Consider the following 22,738-nt stretch of genomic DNA (forward strand, 5'->3'; position numbering starts at 1 on the left):
ACTTTAGATTACTCTTTCCTCTACACTACACTGCCTTCAGGGCCCATCAATTCATTGTTTCCCAGAAATGGGCCTTTTTGCCCAAGAAGAGGGACTGCATTTGCATCTTCAAAAACTGATATTAAATTATTCCTTATATATGCATGACTCTGCAAGGCAATTGTACCCAAAACCTTAAACCAACCCCTGAGAACTGAGTCTGCTACAATATTAGAATCTGGGGATCTGGGGCCACAGTCAGACCCAGAACTAGCTATAAGACCAATTAACTCTCCAAAACCCCATGCTTTGAAAGGTCCTGCATATCACACACACTCACTCACACACACACACACACACACACATACACACACACTTATTAAAGAACACATGGGTGCCTGTGCCACATGGCATCTGGTGCTCATTGTTGGCACAGCACAACTCTTAACCCTAAACATCTGCACTTTGACTAATACTAATCAGGCTCCAGGAAAATGCTTCTCTCCCTGTATCCTCTAAACTAAAGGCAACTGTGTCAAAATGCCATGAAGATTTGTGTATTGTGCCACTGCAGACATGGAGGCAGACATTATTTCAGACTGTAGGGAAGATCTGAAGAGTGAAAAAAAAAAACAAGCTAACTTGTCAGAGCTTTCTTCCCAGATACATGAATGCAACAGGTATTTTTCTTAACAAACCATCATTTCCCAGTAATGTTCTTTTTCTTGCTTGTCTTTATTTGCTAGTTTGTGGTTCCAGAGGTAATAAAAAATTGCAACGGTTGTATATGGAGGCTAAAGAACATTTCACAATATTGAACAATTCATATTACTCTTGATTTTAATACAGATAGGTAGGTAAATAGGTAGATAGATGATAGATAGATGATAGATAGATAGATATAGATACATAGATAGATAGATAGATGATAGATAGATAGATAGATAGATAGATAGATAGATAATGGATTGATAGACGGGCAGGTGGGCAGGTGGGCGGGCAGGAGGCAGGCAGGCAGGCAGACAGATGTAACGTGTATAAAGCATTGTCACAGATTGGATTCCTCAGAAAGCAGATTCTGGGACAAGATTAAGAGTATAGGAGGTTTATTAGGGAGTATTCTCGGGATCAATACTTATGGAAAGAAAGGGAAAAAAGAAGTAGGAATGAAAAGAGAGAGAAATCAAATTTCAGTGCACTATCAATGGAATGCCTCAGCATAACTTGTAGGGAATTCTGAAGATAGGATAAAACTTCAAAGCTAACTCAAGTAGGGGCAAGAGGGCCAGGCAGTTATACAAAACATTGGACTGGAGTTACTACACATTCTGATACCCACATACCAAGCTCACTGATCTGTGAACAATGCTTGGGTTTTCATTATGAGTCAGTTTGCCAAAAGAGATCACCCATAAGGCCACAGATGTAAGGTGAATAAAAAGTGCTAGTGCTACAATGGTGGATATTGTGGAGGATCTGCTCTAGCCAATTGTGTAGATGCTTGTGCCCTTCAGTCCTGCTTGTGCCTGATCCTGTGAGTAGAACTTCCATCTTGTTGTTAAGCCTGCCCACTCTTATACCTTGATGGATCTAACAGAATTCACGTCACGATGGGCAGTTCTGAATGCATGGTCACTTGATGTTTTATGACCATGCATTCCATCTCTACCAGAATACAGTAGCATATCAGGAGTCATTTTTAAAAGGTATATAATTCTCCACTGTATGTGACATAGCTTTGCTCCAGAAACTTAAGTTCTGGACTAAATTGTGACTTTCTCATTGGGGCTTACCAAAAACTCGACATGGCATCTTTTGCCAGCACAATACCTCTAATACCTTAGAGTCTATTTATTGTGTGGGCCAAGTGGCAAGACTGCTTGAAACCATAGCCTAGGGCCTTTTCTTGCTCTAGGTCCTACTCAAAGCTGACAGCTTTTTGAGTTACCCAGTATGGATTGAAACAGTAATTCCAGATGTGAAATGTATTGCTCCCAGAACTCAATGAAGCCAACCAAATGTTGAGCTTCTTTCTTAGTGGGAAAGATGAAAAAAATGTAATAATCTTCCTTTTACTTTGGAGGGAATCCCTTGGCATGCTCCAGATCATTCAACCCCTTAAAACTGGACTTAATGTAGCCAGCCCCTGGATCTTTGTAGGGTTTATCTCCCATCCTCTGGAGTGCATATGTCTTACCAAAGCCTCTAATGTGCTAGCAACTTTTTATTCATCTTGGTCCAATTAGCATGATGTCATCAACATAGCAGAATAGTATTATATTCAGATGATCCAGATCTCTTCAGACTATATTATGACAGAGGGCAGGAGAGTTAGTAGAGCCTTGAGAAAAAACGATAAATGTACTCTATGTAAATGTGAACCTTTAAAATATTCTATTCTGATAGGGATAGAAAAAACACATTTTCCAAATCAATAGCTGATTACTAGGTACATAAGGCCATGTCATTCTTCTCTAGCAAAGATAGTGTATGTGACATGGCAACTACACTTATGTCACTATTTGGTTGAGTTTGCAGTAGTCTACTGTCATCTACCAGGCTGCCTACATTTTGCAGGGGCCCAAACTGGTGCATTAAATGGAGATATGATGAGGACCACATCCTAGCATTCTTTAGGTCTTTAACGATGGCACTAAATTCTGTCATCATCCCTAACATGCTATTATGTTTTCATTTATTATCCTGGCCAAGGAAGGGGAGGGTGGTTTCAGAAGCTTCCACTTGCCTTTCTTATTTACAAATAGCTCTGATTCCAGAGGCCAAGGAACCAATATGGGGCTTGTACCAACCATCAAAATGTCTTTTCACATTATATATTCAGAGATCAGTGGAAAATAACCACTGAATGGTTCTGTAGACGCAGTGGAGCCAACGTGAACTCAACATAGACCAGGAGCCTATTTAATATTGGGCTCTCATCTGCCCCTATTCTAATGAGGGGGACGTGACGACATTTTAAGTCTTTAGGTATCAACATCAACTCATAACTGGTGTCCATCAACCCTCAAGATGTTTGTGTATTCCTCTTTCCCCAGCACACAGTTACTCAAGTAAATAGAAAGACTGGAGGAATCATTACTATGAATGTGTTGTAAGATTCTTCTTCCTGGGCACCCGGCCTCTCTTCTTCAAACAGTAAACTCTGGGTCAAAAATTGACTTAGGGTCAAAAGATGAGTAAGGGATTATGATTTTTTTTTTGAGGCACCTTCCCTCGGACTCCTGACCATTTTTTATTTCTTTTGATTGTACGGATTCAGTACAGATTGTTGGCTGCCAGTTTTCGCTATGGCACTGTGTTATATTGACTACCTATGTTCGATTAACTATCTCTTAACCATCTATTCACCAGGGGCACTGTGTTCTATTAACCGTCTCTACAGCTCTCTGAGGTCAGGCCTCCCTGTAGTGCATTATGGTATTCATATTCACCTGACTTCTGTCAGTTAAGTGCAGTCATCGGGCCTCTATTGTTTCAGAGCCATCACTGTTTCTATCAGTGATTCACGTCCTGTAACGTTCTCTTCTAATCTGAGCCCTGGCCTGTAAAAGCTAGCTACCACTGAACTTCTTAGTGATGCTAGTGCCCCTCTCACCAGTGCATTCCTTATAGCTTTAGCAAATGGTATGCCCTTTGGGTCTTCCTGAAGAATATAGTCATCTGAAGGGTTTTCTGGCTTATATTATAAATTTATTTTATCATTCCCACTTTTGTGAGTCTTTAATTCCTTCTACCACCATCTGCTATGGCAGCTTCAGCATTTATACCTCACTCAGTGTGGGCCATAGTTTTTTTCCATACTTAGAGGAGTCGTTCTAGTAGTGAGTTCACATGATTTCCTGGGGTCTTTCCCAGGGTGCTAAACCCTGTATCTTGAAAGAGAACTCTCAAATCAATTAATTCTACTTTATTTAATTTTATATTCTAGCTCCCCTGATCAAGGCCCTCAGAATTCAGTCCTATGCTTACTCCTTCAGCACCTGCTAGTACATGCTGGCTAGGTCCTACAGATCTTTCTTGGAGTATTCCCTTTCTTTCTTTCTCAGGCCTAGCACATCCCCAGCGAGGACATAACCCTAGATAAAGGCCCAATGGCCAGAATGGGAGGTGGGGATAGATTCTGAGGGAAACATACATTATCTTACAGAAGGGTTCTGCATGTTCAAGCAAGGTGAGGCGCCAGCCCTTCATAGAAAAGAGTGAGATACCACTTCTGAATGCTCAAGGGGTTCAGGGAAACCTGAGGATACGAGATTTTTAGGGATATCAATCACGATGTCCTCATCCCATGTGTCAAGGTCCCATTCCTCCCTAAATAGACAAATAAACTTGTCTTAGTTGGGATTTTAGCTTTCTTTGAAGCTTGCTTCCAATAAGTCCTGGGCCTGGTCCTCAGATTTCTCTACCCGCTGCCTATGAATGAAGCCCTCTGGCGTTCTCACATAGTTTTTAATTGTTGGTTGATTTAATTCAGCTTTTTATTATTTTTTTCTAGAGGTCAATCAATCTTAGCAATAGCAACCCGATTTTCTGGCCTTCCTTTTATTTATTTCCTACAGGTCTGCTACATGGCACCAGTTAATGCATTCCCTTCCATCAGTGTCATCCCAGTTCACCATCGGTGAAAGCTATAGCAATTCCTCTGCCACCTTTTCCAGGTGCCTATCTATTCCACCTACCACCAGTGATGGGGTCTTCATTGCCAGCTGGGCAGCAGGTGATCCAAAATGTCATCACAATGTATGCTTTCCTGAACTGCTTTTCATACTAACTGTTGTAGGCTGGCTTCCTGGAGAGCAGAGTCAGAGACAGAGTTCAACATGAAGGGCTTTCATTAGGGAATGCTCTTGGAATCAAAACCTGCAGAAGGGAAAAGAAGGAAGCAGGATTGGACAGAGGGAGAAATTAAGGTATCCCATTTGGGGCAAAAAGGCCATGTCGATCTGTCATTTCATGTGAAGTACCTCAGGAATGAGGTATAATCTTGGAGGAAGTGGTTCTCCTGCAGAGGCAATTCCTGAAGAGGGCTGACAGCTGAGGTCTATCTGCTGGCAGCATTCCTAGCAACTGAAATAATAAGCTCTTTATTCCCGAGGGAGGATTAAGGCAGCAGATTGCACAATCCACCACAAGTGTGATATCATTTTTTTCCATTAGAAAGTTGGTGGCCATTGGATGCTAGAATTGAGGACAGTTTTCCATTTTTTTTTCTTTTGAAGCTCCTTTATATGTGACTGCAGTGGTTTTTCTTAGAGGGTGGGCCAACATCAGTACAAGTATAGTGCTCTGTTCTAGATGTAGGTTAGTTCTCCATGAGTGAGGAGTATTCTTTGATTTGCTTTTTGAAAAAAAAGAGTTTTTTTAGAGGCATTTGGACTTTTTCCTTTACCTTGTTACTTAGCTAAAGCATTTACAAGATAATTGACGAGAGTTAGGAGTCTAAGCCTTTAAAGAACAGAACATTTGACTGCAGTTTTACTTTTAAAACGATTGATAAGATTTAAATTTTCAAATATTTATACTTCCATTTACAGCTTAATTTAAATGTTTATTTAAATTTTTAATTTATACCTTCCAAATATTTAGACATAAATATGTGAGCCTCCATTTATATTTTTTCTCTAGATCTCTGAAATGCTATTGACAGGCCTGCTTAACCTAAATCCATCCATTCCTTTTGGTAAAATATGCAAAAAAATCCTGGTTTGTTATATAAAAGTCAGAAAATAAAGATGACTTAAAAATGGATAAAATCACCCATTAAGCTAACATCCATAAGAAGCTATTAACATTTTCAGAATATACATCAGAGTTTTTACAGAGATAATTTAAATATATGCTTTTCTTCATTTAAAAAGTATATGTGCTTTTGTAGCCTATTTTCCCCACTTAAGATTCTATGCTGAATTTATCCAAGTAAATAATTATAAATGCCCATCAACATTTTCAAGAGCTGCATAATGTTTCAATGTGTAGACATATCCTAATTTGTTTAGTCAAGCGCCTATTTTGAGACATTTGGGTCATAAACCACTTTTCACTCTTCAAAACAGTGCGAAGCCTTGTACGATCCAATTATTTGACTATTACCTAAGGGTAAATCTCTACAAGTAGAATTACTGGGTCAGAGAGCATGCACGTCTTAAAGGCCTCTAAACCATGTGACCAAATGAACCTTGTACCAATGTATGCTTCCACCAGCACAGTTTGAGAGTGCTCCTCCCCTCACACCCTCACCATACTCTGGAAAGAGGTGGATCTTCTCCAGTATGGATGACAACAGCCCCTCTTGATGGTACGTAAAGGTCCTGGCCCAACCAACCTTATAAAAGAAATCTGATAGTAGCACTAAAAATTATTCTTCCTTCTATTATAGTTTCTTATTTCAAGATAGGAACGAACATATTCACTTACATAGATACCAGAGCTAGCCAAGAAAGAGGATGTTTTCCTATCAAATACCCCCAGGACTCTAAAATAAAATTGTCCCTCTCTGTATGCCCCCAGAATAGATTCCAAGACTTCTTCATTCAAAGGGTTTTTCTTCCTTCCCTTACCATTCCCATGATCAGCAGTGAAATTTCACACATTTTCATCATCTCGTATCTGGACTATGGTGGTAACTTCCTAACTGGTGTTCCAATTTCCAGTGGCCACTCCTGTCCCCTCTCCAACTCTGACCCATCCTGCACACAAATTGACTACATCGTTTTCCTTTCATCCTGTCATTCCTGTGGTCATGACAGGCTTTGGTGTCTTCCAGGGGTGGATGGAGTAATATGCAGAAACCTCAGTTTAGCAATCAGGGATCCTCTCCAGGAATGGGACTCACCCCAACTGCTGGACTATATTTTCCATCACTCTCCTTCTTACACTTTGCACTCTAGGCAGGTCGACCTCCTCTCTGGAGCAGGATTCTCACTTCCATGCCTTTCTTCCCACCACTCTTTCTTCCTCCTATGCCCTCTGTTTTGTTTTTATCCCATCCTTCAAACTCAGCTTATTTGAGTGTCCCTCCTCTGTAAAACTTTCTCTGAGCATTGTCACCTGCAGAAGCTCTTCCCCTGATGGGGTCTGGCCATGATCAGGGGCTCCTGGTATTGTTAGTATCTTTTTGTTTCCATACATCTTGTCATTCCAAATAGATCACAGACTCAAGGACAAAGATGTGTCTTTTTTTTCTGCTTAAAACACAACTTTATTGATGACAAAAATAAAATCTCAAATGTATAAACATAAGTCCACACAAAGGACCAAAGATTACCTTAATTATGAAGAATCAGTTTAGTGTCTGCTCATGAAGCATACTAAAAATATCTCAACCCAGACAAGGTAAAAATCAACACATGTAATTTCAGTACAAGTTTGAATTCATTTGGTGTTCATAAAATAGTCCAGCTCTCAACCATCAGAAGTAACATCAGTCTCAAAGTTATAATACAATTTACAGAGTGTATTACCCCTAGGTTGCAAAACCAAAACATTACTCAGCTTTGTTTGGAAACATACAACTAATCAGAGTTTACTTAATAATAACTCAACTCTTTCTTTCACCTCAGGGTCATTGTATTCTGCTGCTAAGACTCGAAGTTTCTTGGCACATGCTTTAGGTCGTTGGAATATGAAATAAAGGGAATTTTTACTGAACTTATCCTGGGTAAATACTTTTGCTCTTCTTTTAAAATGGTAATTTATATTTTCAAATAGTGAAAGAGCATTAAGAATATTCTCTTTTGTCTCTTTCTTGCTAAAGATATTAATCAGTGATGTTGGTGCATTAGCTATGAGCAAGTCTTTTGTCATAGAGGGATTTTTAGAGAAATTCAAAAGCATTCCCAAAATATGGTCTTTAGTTTCTCCACTTCCCACAGTTAACAAACGAAGAAATTCTGAAATATAATTTGTAACCATATGCTGATATTCACTAATAATAGTTAAGTGCTTTATCAATCTTAGTCCAGCCAGCTGTACATTTGAATTCAGAGGATAGGTGACAGTGTCTTCACATACTTGGTTTAAGTATGTTTTAACCTTCCTATGATTTTCAGCAGCCACTGAGATGTTATTTAGTGCATTTAAAGCCTTCTGCCTAACACTGGGGTGGGGATTATTGAGCAAGCTTTCAATAATTGAGATTCTACCTGCATTGCGAATGACTTCGTGGGAAAATGAATAATCAGGACTGTTATATAGCGCATTATTGGCTATTTCATGAATAGAAGGATCTTCAGTCATCTCAATCATGCAAATGAGTTTCTCAAGCTCTCGTGGATCCATATTAGCTTTGCGTTTACAATGGCAGGACCAGGGCTGAGTTTTCTCCTCAGACCTGATCTGCTTTCTGAGCTCATCTTCAGGTAGTAAGCAGGACTCATTTTGGTATGGAAATTTCATTTCCGTCCAGATCATGGCTCCCGCCCATGACCCCATTCCTGCCCCAGGAACCATGGATGGATATGTGCCTCTTGACTCAGATGACTTTTTGGCTTTAATCTTAGGTGCAGATTTGTCTTCACTTCTGTTTTCATTAGCATCCCAGAAACAAGACTTTACATCGACTCCGTCAGCAGCCTCAAGTTTATCCTTGGTGCTGGCCTTGTCTCCAGCCCCACACCCAAAACTGACATTTTTCTCACTCTTGGATCTGTATTTGTTACTGTTCTCACTTTCAGCCCAAAACAAGGACCTTAAACTGATCTCTTCAATATCAGGGCTGGACACTCTACTCAGCTCATACTCATCTATATCTTCAGCCAAAGTCCAGGACCCCATGCCAGGGTCTTCCCCTGCCCCAAGTCTAGACCCTGTAGTGGTTGCATCTCCATCCCAGAGCCAAGATTCTTTCCTGGCCTCAGCTCCAGCCTCAGCCCCCACACAGGAATCCACATAAGCCTTCTCTTCAGATCTGATCCAGGATCCAATTATGGTCTTGTCCTCAGCCCCAAAACTGGAACTAATGATGCCCTCTTCCTCAGCCCCTGATCTGGATTCAATACTGGGTTCATTTTTAGCTCCAGGCTTGGACACAATACCAGCTTCTTCCCTTCTCCAGAACCAGTACTCTGTATTAGTCTCACTCTCAACCCCAAACCAGTATCCTTCATTGGCCTCCATCCCAGCACTGACCTGGGACCTTCCACTGGCCTGGTCCTGAGTCCTAGCCCAAGACCCTCCTCTTGCTTGGTTCTCAGGCACCAGCCTAGGCCCAGCCCAGGATTTTCCACTCGCTTGATCTCCAGCACCAGCCCGAGAGCTTCTTCCACTGGCCTGATCCTCAAATCCAAATTTGGAACAACTACCTGCCTGATCCTCAGTCCCAACCCAGGACCTTCCACTGGCCTGACACCCAGTGCTAGCCCAGGACCCACCACTGAACTGGTCTGTGGACTCTGGACTATACCCTCCAATGGCCTGGCTACCAACCCCACCCCAAAACACTCTTGCATTGGCCTGACTTCCATTGCAAGCACAGAACCATACATTGGACTGATCTTCAGGCCCCAGCACGGACCCTCCACTGGCCTGGTCCTCAGTGCTAGCCCAAGAATCTCCAATGGATTGGTCTCTGGGCCCTAGCCTAGACTCTCCACCAGCCTGCCCCTCATTGTCAAGCCAGGATCCTCTTCTACTGGCCTGATCCTCAAATCTAGGCTTTGCCTTACCACCAGCCTGATCTCCAGGTCCAGCCCAGGACCCTCCTTTGGTCTTGTCCATAGTTTCAACCAAGAATCCTCCACTGGCTTGGTCTCCAAAGTCAGGCCAGGATCCGTCACTAGACTGGTCCTCAGGCCCCAACCTGGATCCTCCACCAGCCTGACTACCCACCCCAGCCAAAGACCCTTCTTCACTGACCTGATCCTCCGATATAGACTTGGACCCACCACCAGACTGATCACCAGTCCCAAGCCAGGACCCCTCAATAACCTGGTCCACAGCCCCAACCAAGAATCTTCCACTGGCCTGGTTCCCAGCCCTAGCCCAAGACCCACCACTGGACTTGTCCACAGACCCCAGCCCAGACATTCCATTTGCTTGGTCTGTAGTGTCAGCCCAGGATCTTCCACTAGACTGGTCCTCAGAACCCAGCCTAGACCCTCCACTACCTTGGCCACCAGCTCCAGCCCAGGACACATTTTCATTGGCCTGATGATCAAATCTAGGATTGGATCCATCACCAAGTGAATCTTCAGTCCCAAACCAGGACTCTCCACTAGCCTGATCCAGAGCCGCAGCCCAGTACTCAGTACTAGCCTCATTCCCAACGTTAGCCTCAGTCCAGGACCCTCCATTAGTCTGATTACCAGCCACATCTAGAGATCTTCCACTGATCTTTTCTTCAGCCTCAGTACAGCACCCTTCATTGGTGTGGCTCTCAGCCACAGTCCAGGACCCTACAATGACCTCTTTCTCAGCCCAGGACACTCCACTGGTCTGACCCCCAGACCAGAAACCCTCACTGGCCTGATCTCCAGTCCAGAGTTCCCCAATAGCCTGGTTCCTAGTGCCAGCCCAAGACGCCCCACTGACCTGGTTTTCAGCCCCAGTCCAGGACCCTCCACTGGCCTTGTCCTCAGCCCAGAGCTCTGCACTGGCCTGGTCCCCAGCTCCAGCCCAGGATCCAATATCAACTTCATTCTCTGCCCCAGGCCAGGATCTAATACCAGACTTATCACTAGGCCCACTCCAGGACTCAATACTGGCTTCAATCTCATCCTCAGCCCAGGACATGCTATTCTCCCAGTATCCATCTCTGGCCTGAAACCTAAATTTGATCCATCGCTCAGAAGCAATCCAATCTTCAAAACCAATTCCCCTCCAGTGATAGTCAGGAACCTCAGGCTGAGTCTTTCCACAGGCCTGAGTGCCTTCCCCAACCTCACTCTCAGAAGTGGGAATGACCTTAGTTTTGAGATTTTCACAGACATCAACTTTCTCTGTGGCTTCCACCTCAGACTTGGGTACAGCCTTGTCTGTTGCACCAAACAAGGTCTTACTCTGGGAATGGGCCATGGACCGAAGCTGGCAAAAGCCCATTTTATCTATCCTTGCCTCTACCTTAGACTCAGCATTGGGATTGCCCCTGACCTTACTCCTGGCACCAAGTAAGGCCTCACTCTGAGAACTGTCCAAAACCTGGGGCTGAGCAGAGCCTGTTGTATCTGCTCCAGCCTCTGACTTGGACACAGCATTGGGATTGTCCCTGACCTTATTCCTGGCACCAAGCAAGGCTTCACCTTGGGAATCAGACACAGCCTGGGGCTGAGCAGAGCCTTTTGCATCTGCCCTGCCTTCTGCCTTACACACAGCATTGGGATTGTCTCTGACCTTATTCCTGGAACCAAGCAAGGCCTCACCCTGAGAACTGGTCATAGCCTGGGTCTGAAAAGAACCGATTGTATCTGGCTCAGCCCTTGCCTTAGGCACAGCATTGAGATTGCCCTTGACCTCATTCTTGGTTTCGGGCAAGGCCTCATCCTGGGAATTGACCACAGCGTGAGGCTGGGCAGAGACCATTGCATCTGGCCCAGCTCCGGACTTAGACACAGTATTGGGATTGCCCTTGACCTTATTCCTGACACCAAGCAAGGCTTCACCTTGGGAATCAGACACAGCCTGAGGCTGTGCAGAGCCTGTTGCATCTGTCCTGGCCTCTGCCTTAGACACAGCATTGGGATTGTCCCTGACCTTATTCCTGGCACCAGGCAAGGCCTCGCCCTGAGAACTGGTCATAGCTTGGGACGGAAAAGAACCCATTGTATCTGGCACAGCTCTTGCTTTAGACACAGTATTGGCCTTGTTCTTGGTCCCAGGCAAACCTTCACCTTGGCAATTAGACATAGCCTGCGGTTGGGCAGAACCCATTGCATCTGCCTTGGCCTCTGCCTTAGACACAGCATTGAGATTGCCCTTGACCTTATTCTTGGTATCAGGCAAGGCCTCACCCTGAGAACTGGCCATAACCTGAGGCTGGGCAGAGACTGTTGCATCTGGCCAAGCCCCGGGCTTAGACAAAACATTGGGATTGCCCTTGACCTTATTCCTGACACCAGGCAAAGCTTCGCCTTGGAAATTGGCCACAGCCTGAGGCTGAGAAGAGCACATTATATCTGCTCCAGTCTCTGCCTTAGACACAGCATTGGGATTGCCTCGGACCTTTTTCTGGGCACCAGACAAGGATTCATTCTGGGCACTGGTCATAGCCTGAGGCTGATCACAGGCCCTCAGTTCTGCCTTAGCCACTGCCCTAGAAATGGCATTAGGATCTCCTCTGGCATCAACCCTGGAATCACACAAAGCATCAGCTTGGGTCTTGGCCCCAGCCTGAGGCTGTGCACAAGTTTTTACATCTGTCCCAACATCTGCCTTACACTTGCCTTTGGCTTTGCCCCTAGCCTTAACTCTAGTACTAGGTAAGACCTCAACCTGGCTCTTGGCAGAAGCCTGAGACTGTGCCTTTGTGTCTGTCCCAGCCCCTTCCTTAGCCATGGTGTTGGCATTGCCCTTAGCCTTAATCCTGAAATCAGGCAAAGCATCAGTCTGGACACTGGCCATAGGCTGAAGCTGTGTATAGGACAACATATCTGTCCCTGCCCCCACCTTAGACATGGCATTGGGATTATCTCTGGTTTTAACCCTGGAATCAGGCAAGAGCTCGACCTGGGAATTGTCTCTCAAGTTTGCCTTGGTCCCTGTTTTAGACATGACATTGGGGTTGCCTCTACCCTTAACTCTGGCATCAGGCACAGTCTCAGGCTGAGCAACAGCCTTCATGTCAACTCCAGTCATTGCCCTAGATGTCATGACATTGGTATTTCCTTTGTCATCAACCCTGGCACCAGAAGTTGCTTCAGGCCGTTGCTTGGCCGCAGTCTGAGGATGTGTAGAAGTTCTTATATCTGTCCCCACCCCTGCCTTAGAGATGGCATTAGTATGACCCCCAGAATTAATCCTTTCCTTAGACAGGGTCTCAGCCTGGGCCTTGGTTACAATCTGAGGCTGGGCAAAAGCCCTTATGTCTGCCTCAGACATTGCCCTAGACACAGTTTTATGATTTCCCTTAGCTTCAACCCCAGCATGAGACATGTCAGCAACCTGGATCTTGGTCACAGCCTGAGACAGTGCACAAGACCTCATATCCACTCCAGCTTCTGCCCTGGGCATGGTGGTAAGATTTCCCTTAGCATCAATTGTGGCATGAGGCCTGGTCTCAGACTGAGTCTTGGCCACATTCACAGTCTCTTCCAGGGTTTTTGCTTTGGTCTCTGACACAATTTCAGTCTTGTTTATGGCACTTATCTTGGCTACTTCTTTGGTCACTGCCAAGGTCTCATTCTGTGCCACCAGTGCTCTGTTCATCTCTGGCTCTTTTTCAGTCAATATACAAGCTTCCACTTTGGTCTGAGTCATTGCCTCTTTCTTGATCCCTGCCCTGGCAATCAGTCTCCAAGCTTTAGCCTTGGTCTGGGTCACTGCCTCTTTCTTGACTACTCTGCAAGCCTCAGAGTCAGTTTGAGTCACTGCCTCTTTCATGGTCACTTCCTTGGCTTTGACTTTGACTTCAGCCAGAGTCACTGCTTCTGTCACAACCACTGTTTTGACTTCAGATTGGGCCTCTGCCTCTGCCCCAGCCATTGCCTTGGCCTGAGAGCTAGCTTTGGGTCTGGCTCTAGCAGTGGCCTTAGTCTCTACTTCGGCTCCAGCTCCACTTGTTCCAGTTTCTTCTCCAGTCTTGGCCTTGGGTCTAGTTTCAATCTCTGTCTCAGCCATGGTTTCACTGATGGCCAAGGTCTGGTTCTGTACCCCAGCCATGGTCTCCATCTTGACTCTAGACCCATTGTTGGCAGGTCTCCTCACACTCTGAACTCTTCCCTTGGTTAATCTGTAAATGTAGTAGCAGGTACCAACCCAGATCATCAGTCCTGCAGTCACCCAGCCTACTTCCTGAATGCGACCCATGTAATCACCCCTGTTGAAAGCACAAATAAGGTATAGGAGGGCTCAGTTGGGCTGGAGAAAGAGAGTGTTAGGTCTGGATGTAAGCTTGTGAGGGTGCTGGTCTTCAGCCACTCAAAGGTCACTACAGCTGCCACTGGAGGTGGACCTAGAAGTGGAGGAAGGAAATGGACTAAAATTTATCTTCTAATTCTGTGCACCATACAGATAGATACACAGAAGGACCAGGAAAATATAAAAATGTTGTGCTTGGTGGGAGAAGAGGATCATTAGCAAACTTTCTCTATATCCATTTTATTTTATCTCCTCCCCATTTTTCTCAGTATCCAATCATTTTCTCCCAAGGTACTTCCATACACATTTCCTTACGCTAAATGAGTAGCAGAAAAGATAGTGGGGGTGGGGGATGACTATGAATAGGAGAGACTGAGAAGCCCTCAGATCTTGATTTTTACTGGACCTTCTCTGGCCACCATTCCCACAGGTCCCCACTCTCATACCAACCTGTATTGATCCAAGGTGGTTCCTGCCTCTTTCTTTTTCTTGACTGATGATACACATTAGAGTAGATCTATAAACCCATGAGATCTATAGACCTAGAGACAGACAGACAGACAGACAGATAGAAGGACAGATAGAAGTGGAGATTTTGCTCTGGATATGCCAGGCATATCATTAGTAAACTACAGCTTCATCCTCCTCAGTTCACCCCACTCCCTGTACCAAAATAAAGATGAGAGTGTGGAGTAAGTGACAGGGATGGTGGGAAAGGTGGCTGGGAAAGGAAGAAGTTAAAGATCCTCTAGAATAGACAGTGGTCCTATTGGATACACACTGGCCTCCACCAACTCACCCTAGAGGTCTACCCAGGCAGTCTCCATCTTCTTACCAGTCTATACTGATCAGAGGCAATTTCCTCCTTGTTTTTTTGCTTGCAGTCATCTCAAACCCTGCAGCAGACATGCAGGCAGATCTATATAAAAGTAAACAAACAGGAGATAATAGAGACTGAGTCCTTCATAGAACAGACAAGCACCCTGATCCCTGACCCCAGTACTTGCTTTGCCAGAGTCAAGGTCATTTGCTACTGTGTCCCATCTCATGGTTCCTCCCCGCCTCAAGTCTTCTCTTTTCAGTCATACTCCAGCCCACTGTTACCCCAATATTCCTACTGCTTCCTGCACTGAAATCAGTATGGGGTGCGGCAACACTGTGGAAATCTGGCAGAGTGTAGAAAAGATAGAAGTACCCTCTACTGAGACCCTCTCAAGTCTCAGCCACCTTCTGTTCCTACCATCTGTTGTCATCCCCCAGCACTGCTTACTTTCACACCAACCTCTATGGTTCCAAGCCAGTCTCCCCCTTTCCCTTGCTTCTAGTGGTAAACAGTCCTACTGTAGGTGTATGGTAAGACTAAGGAACAGAGAAAAAGAGGAAGGTGAATGTTGAGTGCTTGTGACATCTCACCGTCTGAGACACTGGTCCCAATACCTGCCTTACTGGATTTAGAGGCACATTCTCTGGCAGGTAGAACCTGAGGCTTCCCAGCACTGAAATGGGCAAGATGGAAAAGGGAGGCAGGAAAAATAAATGCGTAGTGACAAAGGCAAAATATTTTAAAACCTCCTGTAGGATTCTAGGGCTTCTCCCCAAAATCCATAATTTATTTCACCAAGATGCTTATACTGGTGGGATATCTGAAAAGCTATAGGATAAAGAGATGGAGCCTCACAGTTCCCATACTGTAGAACAGGAGTCCCCAGCTCTCGGGGCCGTGGACTTGTACAGGTCCATGACCTTTTAGGAACCCGGCCTCACAGCAGTAGGTTAGCGCCCAGGAGACAAAGATTCATCTGTATTTGCAGCCTTTCCCCAGCACTAGCATCACCACCTCAGCTCCACCTCAGATCATCCGGCATTAGATTCTCATAGGTCCACCAGCCTCTGGTGCCAAAAAGGTTGGTGACCACTGCTCTAGAATCATAGTCTATTACCATCTACTTCCCCTTAAATTCATCTGTAGGAGTCTCCAGCAGTAGAAGAGACAAGATGTGGGAGAAGATTTTGCTTCTGCAAAATCACTATCCCTCCCCCACAAAGATCCCCTCTCTAAAACAATAAAAATAAATAATGTTTTTTAATACAATTTGTATCTTCTCAGTATTATCTAAAATGCAAATAAAAGCATCCATAGAAAAGTTTGCTATCTTTATTGGTCTTCAACATACAATTTAAGTTAAGAATCCTAAGCTTGGTAAGCAAACACAGTTTAGGGAAAGTCACCTAGCTAGCCCTATCCCATATCCCAACCAGACAGTGGTGCCTAAGTTCCCGTCATAATAGAATGCACATAGAACTTGGGTGGTTTACAGACAGTGCTTATGCTCGCATTAACCTCCGCGGATCTTGTACAGTTTTTTCTTTGCCTGCTCCCCTCGCCTCCCCACAAACTGTACCACACCATGAGTAAAGACACTTGAGTGCTTGGACCCAGGATACAGATTCCAATACTAGCCTGTCTGGATTCAAGAACCCAGTTATCAAAACGTCCCTCTCCACATTCTGATATGTCACCCCCACCAATCCTGCCGTCCAGTCACTAAGACCCACCATTTTCTCTGCGAACGCCACTGTGGCGTGTCCCTTCCACTGAAATAAGCAGGAAGCTGAGCGGATGTATGCAGTCAGTGATTAGAGTCAGGGAGGAAGGGACATCACAATCTTTGTATTTTCCTCTTGGGACACTCCCCCACTAGCCGCCCTGTCAAAGCCCACGGTTCCCCTGCACTAGACAGGGGGAGGGGAGCTCGGGATAATGAGAGCAAAGGCTCCTGGAACTTGAGCCCGCTTTGTCCCCTAGTCCCGGAACCGCTACCAGAGCTGGCGGGCGGCTGCCGTCCCGGTCTCCGCGCGGCCCCGGGCCCTTACCTGCTCGGCTTTCCCCGGGCCCGATGCCAGCCCGCCGTGCGCAGGGCAGCGGGGAGCTGGTACCCAGACAGGAGTGACGACTGCACCGAAGGCTGCGTCGCTCTGCAGCTCCGGGTCACGTGAGGGCCTCGCGTCACCAACGAGCTCGCCTTCACTCCCACCCATGGGCTGGAGGGGAGTTCGACAGGACGTTCTATCAACTCCGCACGCAGAACTCCCCCTTCACATGTCTCTGCGCTGGGCCTCAGCGCGCACCTCTCTTTCACTCAGCCCTGCCTTCTCCAGCTGGAGAGCCCACAAGTGGCCTCACCACCCTGCAATTGGGGTGTGCTCTTCTCTGTTTACCAAAGAAGTCTACATCTCCTACCCACACCCAAACCTTGGCTCCGAGCTTTTCTGAAGCTTTTTTGAGAAATCTTCTCTTTTTTACACTGTAAGACCGATGCTCCCCATCGGATACCTTTCCGCACCAAAATGGGCTTAGGGAAGGGATGTTAGGAAAGGAAGCAGAGAGTGCAAGGAGAGGCTTAACTTTATTTTTATGCAACTTTTTTTTCTTTTAATGTTACATTCACTGTTTTCGTAAGCCGAAAATTCAGTCAAGCCATTTCATTTGACATTAAAAATGAGATCTTAAAAATAACAAGATTCATTCACTTACATTATTTTTGCGCCATATTAAAAAAATGTTTTCTAGTTGCTATAAACGATTTCACAGCTTTCAAAATCGACTAGTAATCACTAACATTTTAAATACCAAACTTTCCTAAACCAACATATTTTCAATATGATCTATAAATTAATCTTTGGAAAGACATGCCGTTTTCTAATCTTGGCAATTTTCCGAAGGTGCTTTCAAACTTTTTAAGTTCTGGCTGAACTTATGATCTTGTGTCAAGTGTCTGAGAACTTCTTCATGAATGACTCCTGGATGATTGAGTGAAGACCCAGCTCGTGATGAACCCAGTTCCTGAAAACTAGTGACTTCCCAGATTAACCTGTTGTCCATTCAAAGAGTTTTATTAGGATTTTACAAAAGCATGTGATCAAATCAGTCTCAACACACCCTGGAAAGGATTAACTGCTATTCCACTGATGGAAATGAGGCTTAGCAGGTGGACTTTTCATTTAATCATTACGCTGGTGCGATATCTCCGGTATCTGTCATCCGTGGGCTGTCACCCTAGCAGCGGCTAGTGTTCAACATCTTCCAGTGGAGATAATGGTGAGGGTCTGTGGGTGTCTGTAAATCACTGCAACACTCCTGAGATCCATGTCATTTTTCCCTCACAAAAGCAGTTTACAGGATCTCAAGCAGTCGCCAGAAGAAAGAGGCCTATTTATTCCCTGCCTTCTGTTACAGTTTCACTGTACCACCCATACAAGCCCCTCAGAATAATTCCAGAACTCAGGGACAAAGTATGCAGAAGTTAGTCCCCAGACATCCAGCTGTTCCCACTGGGGAGTCATACTCTAAATATAGACACTTCAGGCAGCTTCTTTCTTTGAATGTTGAAATATGACACCCCAGCAGGAAGTTCCTCAAGTGAGAGGTTCTGTGGGGCAGGGGGAGGACACTCTAGGAAGTGAGCCAGGGTACCCAGAGTGCCACAGAACCTTACTAATGGCTTTTCAGAACTCAACTGCCTGTGACCAACTTATGTTCTCCGCCACAGGGAAAGATTCAGAAATTGATTACACAAACATTTAAAACTTTAGTAAAGTAAAAAACAAACAAAAAGCAAACTCCATAAGCACAGTATGTCAAACAACTAATTTGTAATACTCTAAAAACTCTTATACATTATTAATAAATAATAAACAATTCAATAGAAAAATGTGCCAAAGACATGAATGGATTTGTTGACAGAAAAGAAATACAAATGATTGATAAAGATATGAAAAGATGCTCAATTGAAAGAAAAGCAAATCAAACAACTATGTTTTACCGTGTTTTAGATATGAGTTTGTCAAAATTTAGAAATTTGATGATATTGTTGACTGGTTCATGGAGAAATGAGTACTCTCACACTTTGTTGGAGGGAAATACTCTAATAGAATCTTTTTCAGGAGGGCAATTTGGCAAAATCTATTAATTTATAAATATAATATCTCACAAATTCTTTGACCCAGCAATTTCAGCCTATATACCTACACAGTTTCACGTATATGTATATGTATGTGTATATATATGTATATGTGTGTGTATACACACACACACACACACACACACACACACACACACACATACATACCAGGATATCTATTGCAGTGCTTATAAAGATTTTTTTTAAAAACCGAAGCCCATAAAATATCCATCAATAAGGGAAAGATTAAATACATTATGTTAAACTTATACAATATAGTTGATTGTAAAAAGATTTAGCTCGGTGTATCCTAATGGAAAGATACTTAGGGTATTTTATTATTTGCTGTTTATTTCCTGTAACTACACACAATTTTCACAAGAATACATTCTAGTATAAGATTTGAACTCAGAAAAAAGACTAATACAGTAGTCCCCCCTTATTGGAGGAGGATACATTCCAGGACTCCCAGTGGATGCCTAAAACCTCAGATAATACCGAACCCTGTATATACTATTTTTTTCCTATACATACCTATGATGAAGTTTAATTTATAAATTAGGTACAGTAAGAAATGAACAACAACAATAATAAATTAGGACAATTATAACAATATACAATAATAAATTAGGACAATTATAACAATAATAATAAATTATAGGACAATTATAACAACAATAATAAATTAGGACAATTATAACAATAATAAATTAGGACAATTATAACAATTATAACAAAAGTTACATGAATGAGACCATTATTAAGTAAAATAAGAATTATTTGAACACAAGCACTGTACTATCAGGACAGTTTGATAACCTAGAGAGCTACTAAGTGACTAACAAGCAGGGAACATATACAACTTGGATACGCTGGACAAAAAGATGATTCAGGTCCTGGGCCGGATGGAGCTAAAGATTCATCACGATACTCAGAACAGTGTGCAATTTAAAACTTATGAATTCTTTATATCTGGAATTTTCTATTCAATATTTTCAGATTCCGGTTGACTGCAAGCAGCTGAAACTGTGGAAATTGAAACTGGATAAGGGGGACTACCGTATCTATATATACTGTTTGGTACTATCTGTGGCTGCAGGCATCCACTGGGGGTCTTGAAATGTGTCTCCCACAAATAAGGGAGAACTACTATGTGTTTACTGCTTCAATAGCACACTTCTTTTTTTTACACATAGAACTTTTTTTTGTGTGTGGCGACGTTGGTTAATGAGATTCAGTAAGTTTCCAGTGTACAATTCAACAGTAATTCATATATATTTTGCATTGTATGTTCACCGCTCATAGTTAGATTTCTTTCTGCCACCACATATTTGACCTCTTTTACCCCATCTACCTCCCCTCTTCCCTCTACCCTCTGATAATCACTAGTCTATTGTCTATGTCCATGAGTCTCTGTTTGTCCTGTTTATTTGTTGATATTAGGCTTATATCCTACATATAAGTGATATCATGTGGTTTTCAACTTTTTCTACCTGGATTATTTCACTTAGCATGATTACCTCGAGGTGCATCCATATTGCTACAAATGGCAGTATTTCATCTTTTCTTATGGCTAATATTCCATTGTATGTATGCACCACCGCTTCTTTAGCCAATCATCTATCATAGGACACTTTGGCTACTTCCATGTCCGGGCCACTGTGAATAATGCTGCTATGAACATCGGTGTGCAAATATCTTTTCGGATATGGGTTTTCAAGTCTTTGGGGTAAATACCCAGTAGAGGGATTACTGGATCATATAGTACATCAATTCTCAGCTTTTTGAGGAACCTCCATACTGTTTTCCACAGTGGCTGTACCAATTTGCAGTCTCACCAGCAGTGTATGAGGGTTCCTTTTTCTCCACATCCTCTCCACCATTTGTTATTATTTGGCCTATTGATTATAGCTTCAATAGCACACTTTTAATTGGGATATCTTTCTAGCAAGTTTTGGTGTCTGGGAGGACAAATCCTTCATTGTATTACCTTTTCAACCTACTTTTGGATTTGCTTGGGTATTTCAAGTAAAGTTCCAAGTTTCATTTTTTAAAAATCTTGTTGGATTTTTATTAGGATTGCATTGAATTTATAAATTAACTTGGGAAATAATTAAAGTCATAGTCACAAAGTATTATTTTTATCCAAGGTCATGTAGTATTTTTTACATTTATTTATATCTTTTTTGTGACCTTTAGTAAAATTGTAGTTTTCTTTATGTAGATTTTACATATTTATTATTAGCTGTATTCCCAGATGCTTCACAGTTTTTGTTAACATTGTAAATGGTGGTTTTTGCAGATGGTATTCTTTCTTTGTTTTTCAGGAAAGTAATTTCAGTTTTTATAAAAATCATGCATACTCATTATAACAAAGTAATGCAGTGCAGTAAGATACAAAGAAGAAAGATAAAATATCACTCAGATTCCATCACATTCCATGAAATAACCATCACACTTTCAAACAACAATGAAACTTCCTGGAACATTACATGTTCTTTAGATCTGAACACTTCATTCTTTCTTAAGAATATATAGTCCTGGGACAGTACTTGTTAGAGAGAAGCAGTATGTCAGACTCATCAGGCTTCTTGGTAATACATACCTCCCTCTCTCCTTCTCTCTGCAACCGCTGTGATGCTGATTATACCAACAAATGGACCACAGGAAAATGCTGAGTCTCCAGTCCTCCATGGGTTAACATTTTGTCATTTAAAAAGCACTTCCACATATATGAACCTCTTAAAAATCCTCTGAGAGGATCTTTAGAAACATGGTGAAGTGAGAGACGTCCCCAGATCTCTACCCTTGAAACAACAATAAGCTGAACATCTAAAACTCAACAACAACAACAACAACAACAAAAAACCCAAACTGCACTCCAGCACATCTGAGCATGAGATCTGTGCATAAGAGCTACCACAGGTCAGAACCCTGGGTGTCAAGCAGTGGTCTTGAAGAAATAAAGAAGCTGCCTCTCGCAGCCACCAGAGCTACCTGCAGGAGGACAGGGAGGGGAGAAGGAGTGGTGAGTTCCTGAGGAGAGTTCTCTGAATAGCTCTGCCTGGGAAAGCTGTGAGCTCTCTGGGGCTGGCTGGCTGCAGGGCCCAGTCATCAAGGCAGAAAGCTGAGAAGCGGGACGGGACCACAACAGTTGATTTTTACTGGCTACAGTTGCAAAAGTGAGGCTGAGCCACAGCCCCCAACTCCCAACGCAGAGGGCTGCTCCCCGCATATACTCTGAGACGAATCACTGTGGAGCCCCAGGGGAATCTGAGCAAATGCCGCCAAGACTGTCGATGAAACTGACAGGGACTGAAACTGAGAGTAGTGAGCATGATTAAATATCAGAAAATAAAAAGGCATTTTTAAGCCTTTATATAAAGCAAGGATGCAAGAGGCTTAGATGCCACCTGCAGAGGAAGTCCATTAAACACCATGAACAACCAAGGTGACAATGACATCTCAGAAAGAAGAAAAAAAACTCCAGAAAATAAGCTTACAGAAATAGAAATATGCAACTTAAATGAAAGAGAATTCAGAATAGTACTTCTATAAAACAAAACAAAACAAAACAAACAAACAAAAAAACTCAGTGAATTCTGAAACGAGTCACATAAATACAAAACTATAACACTTTTAAAATGAAAATAGGAAATCTTAAGGATTTATGGCTAGGAAAAGAGTTAGACAAAACAGCATGATGCATAAACGGAAAAACTGACAAATAGGACCTTATAAATTTGTTTTACATATTCTATAAAAAACAT

The 22,738-nt window shown here is 43.2% G+C and overlaps 1 protein-coding gene across 1 annotated transcript; it reads right to left on the reverse strand.

The window, feature by feature from the left end:
• Positions 1-7,182: 7,182 nt before the first annotated feature.
• Positions 7,183-16,970, reverse strand: ARMCX4 (armadillo repeat containing X-linked 4). The gene is made up of 3 exons (XM_015596205.2): positions 16,882-16,970; positions 14,843-14,926; positions 7,183-14,101 (listed from the first exon to the last, which is right to left on the reverse strand). Exon 3 carries the CDS (start codon positions 13,954-13,956, stop codon positions 7,516-7,518), a length of 6,441 nt encoding a protein of 2,146 aa, XP_015451691.1. The 5' UTR covers positions 13,957-14,101; positions 14,843-14,926; positions 16,882-16,970; the 3' UTR covers positions 7,183-7,515.
• Positions 16,971-22,738: the final 5,768 nt, after the last annotated feature.

The sequence above is a fragment of the Pteropus alecto genome, unplaced genomic scaffold, assembly GCF_000325575.1.
Source record: "Pteropus alecto unplaced genomic scaffold, ASM32557v1 scaffold179, whole genome shotgun sequence".
Lineage (NCBI taxonomy): Eukaryota > Metazoa > Chordata > Mammalia > Chiroptera > Pteropodidae > Pteropus > Pteropus alecto.

What these genes read in the sequence shown, in the direction of transcription:
- ARMCX4 (XM_015596205.2), bottom strand. Translation starts at nt 13,956, where the DNA reads ATGGGTCGCATTCAGGAAGTAGGCTGGGTGACTGCAGGACTGATGATC.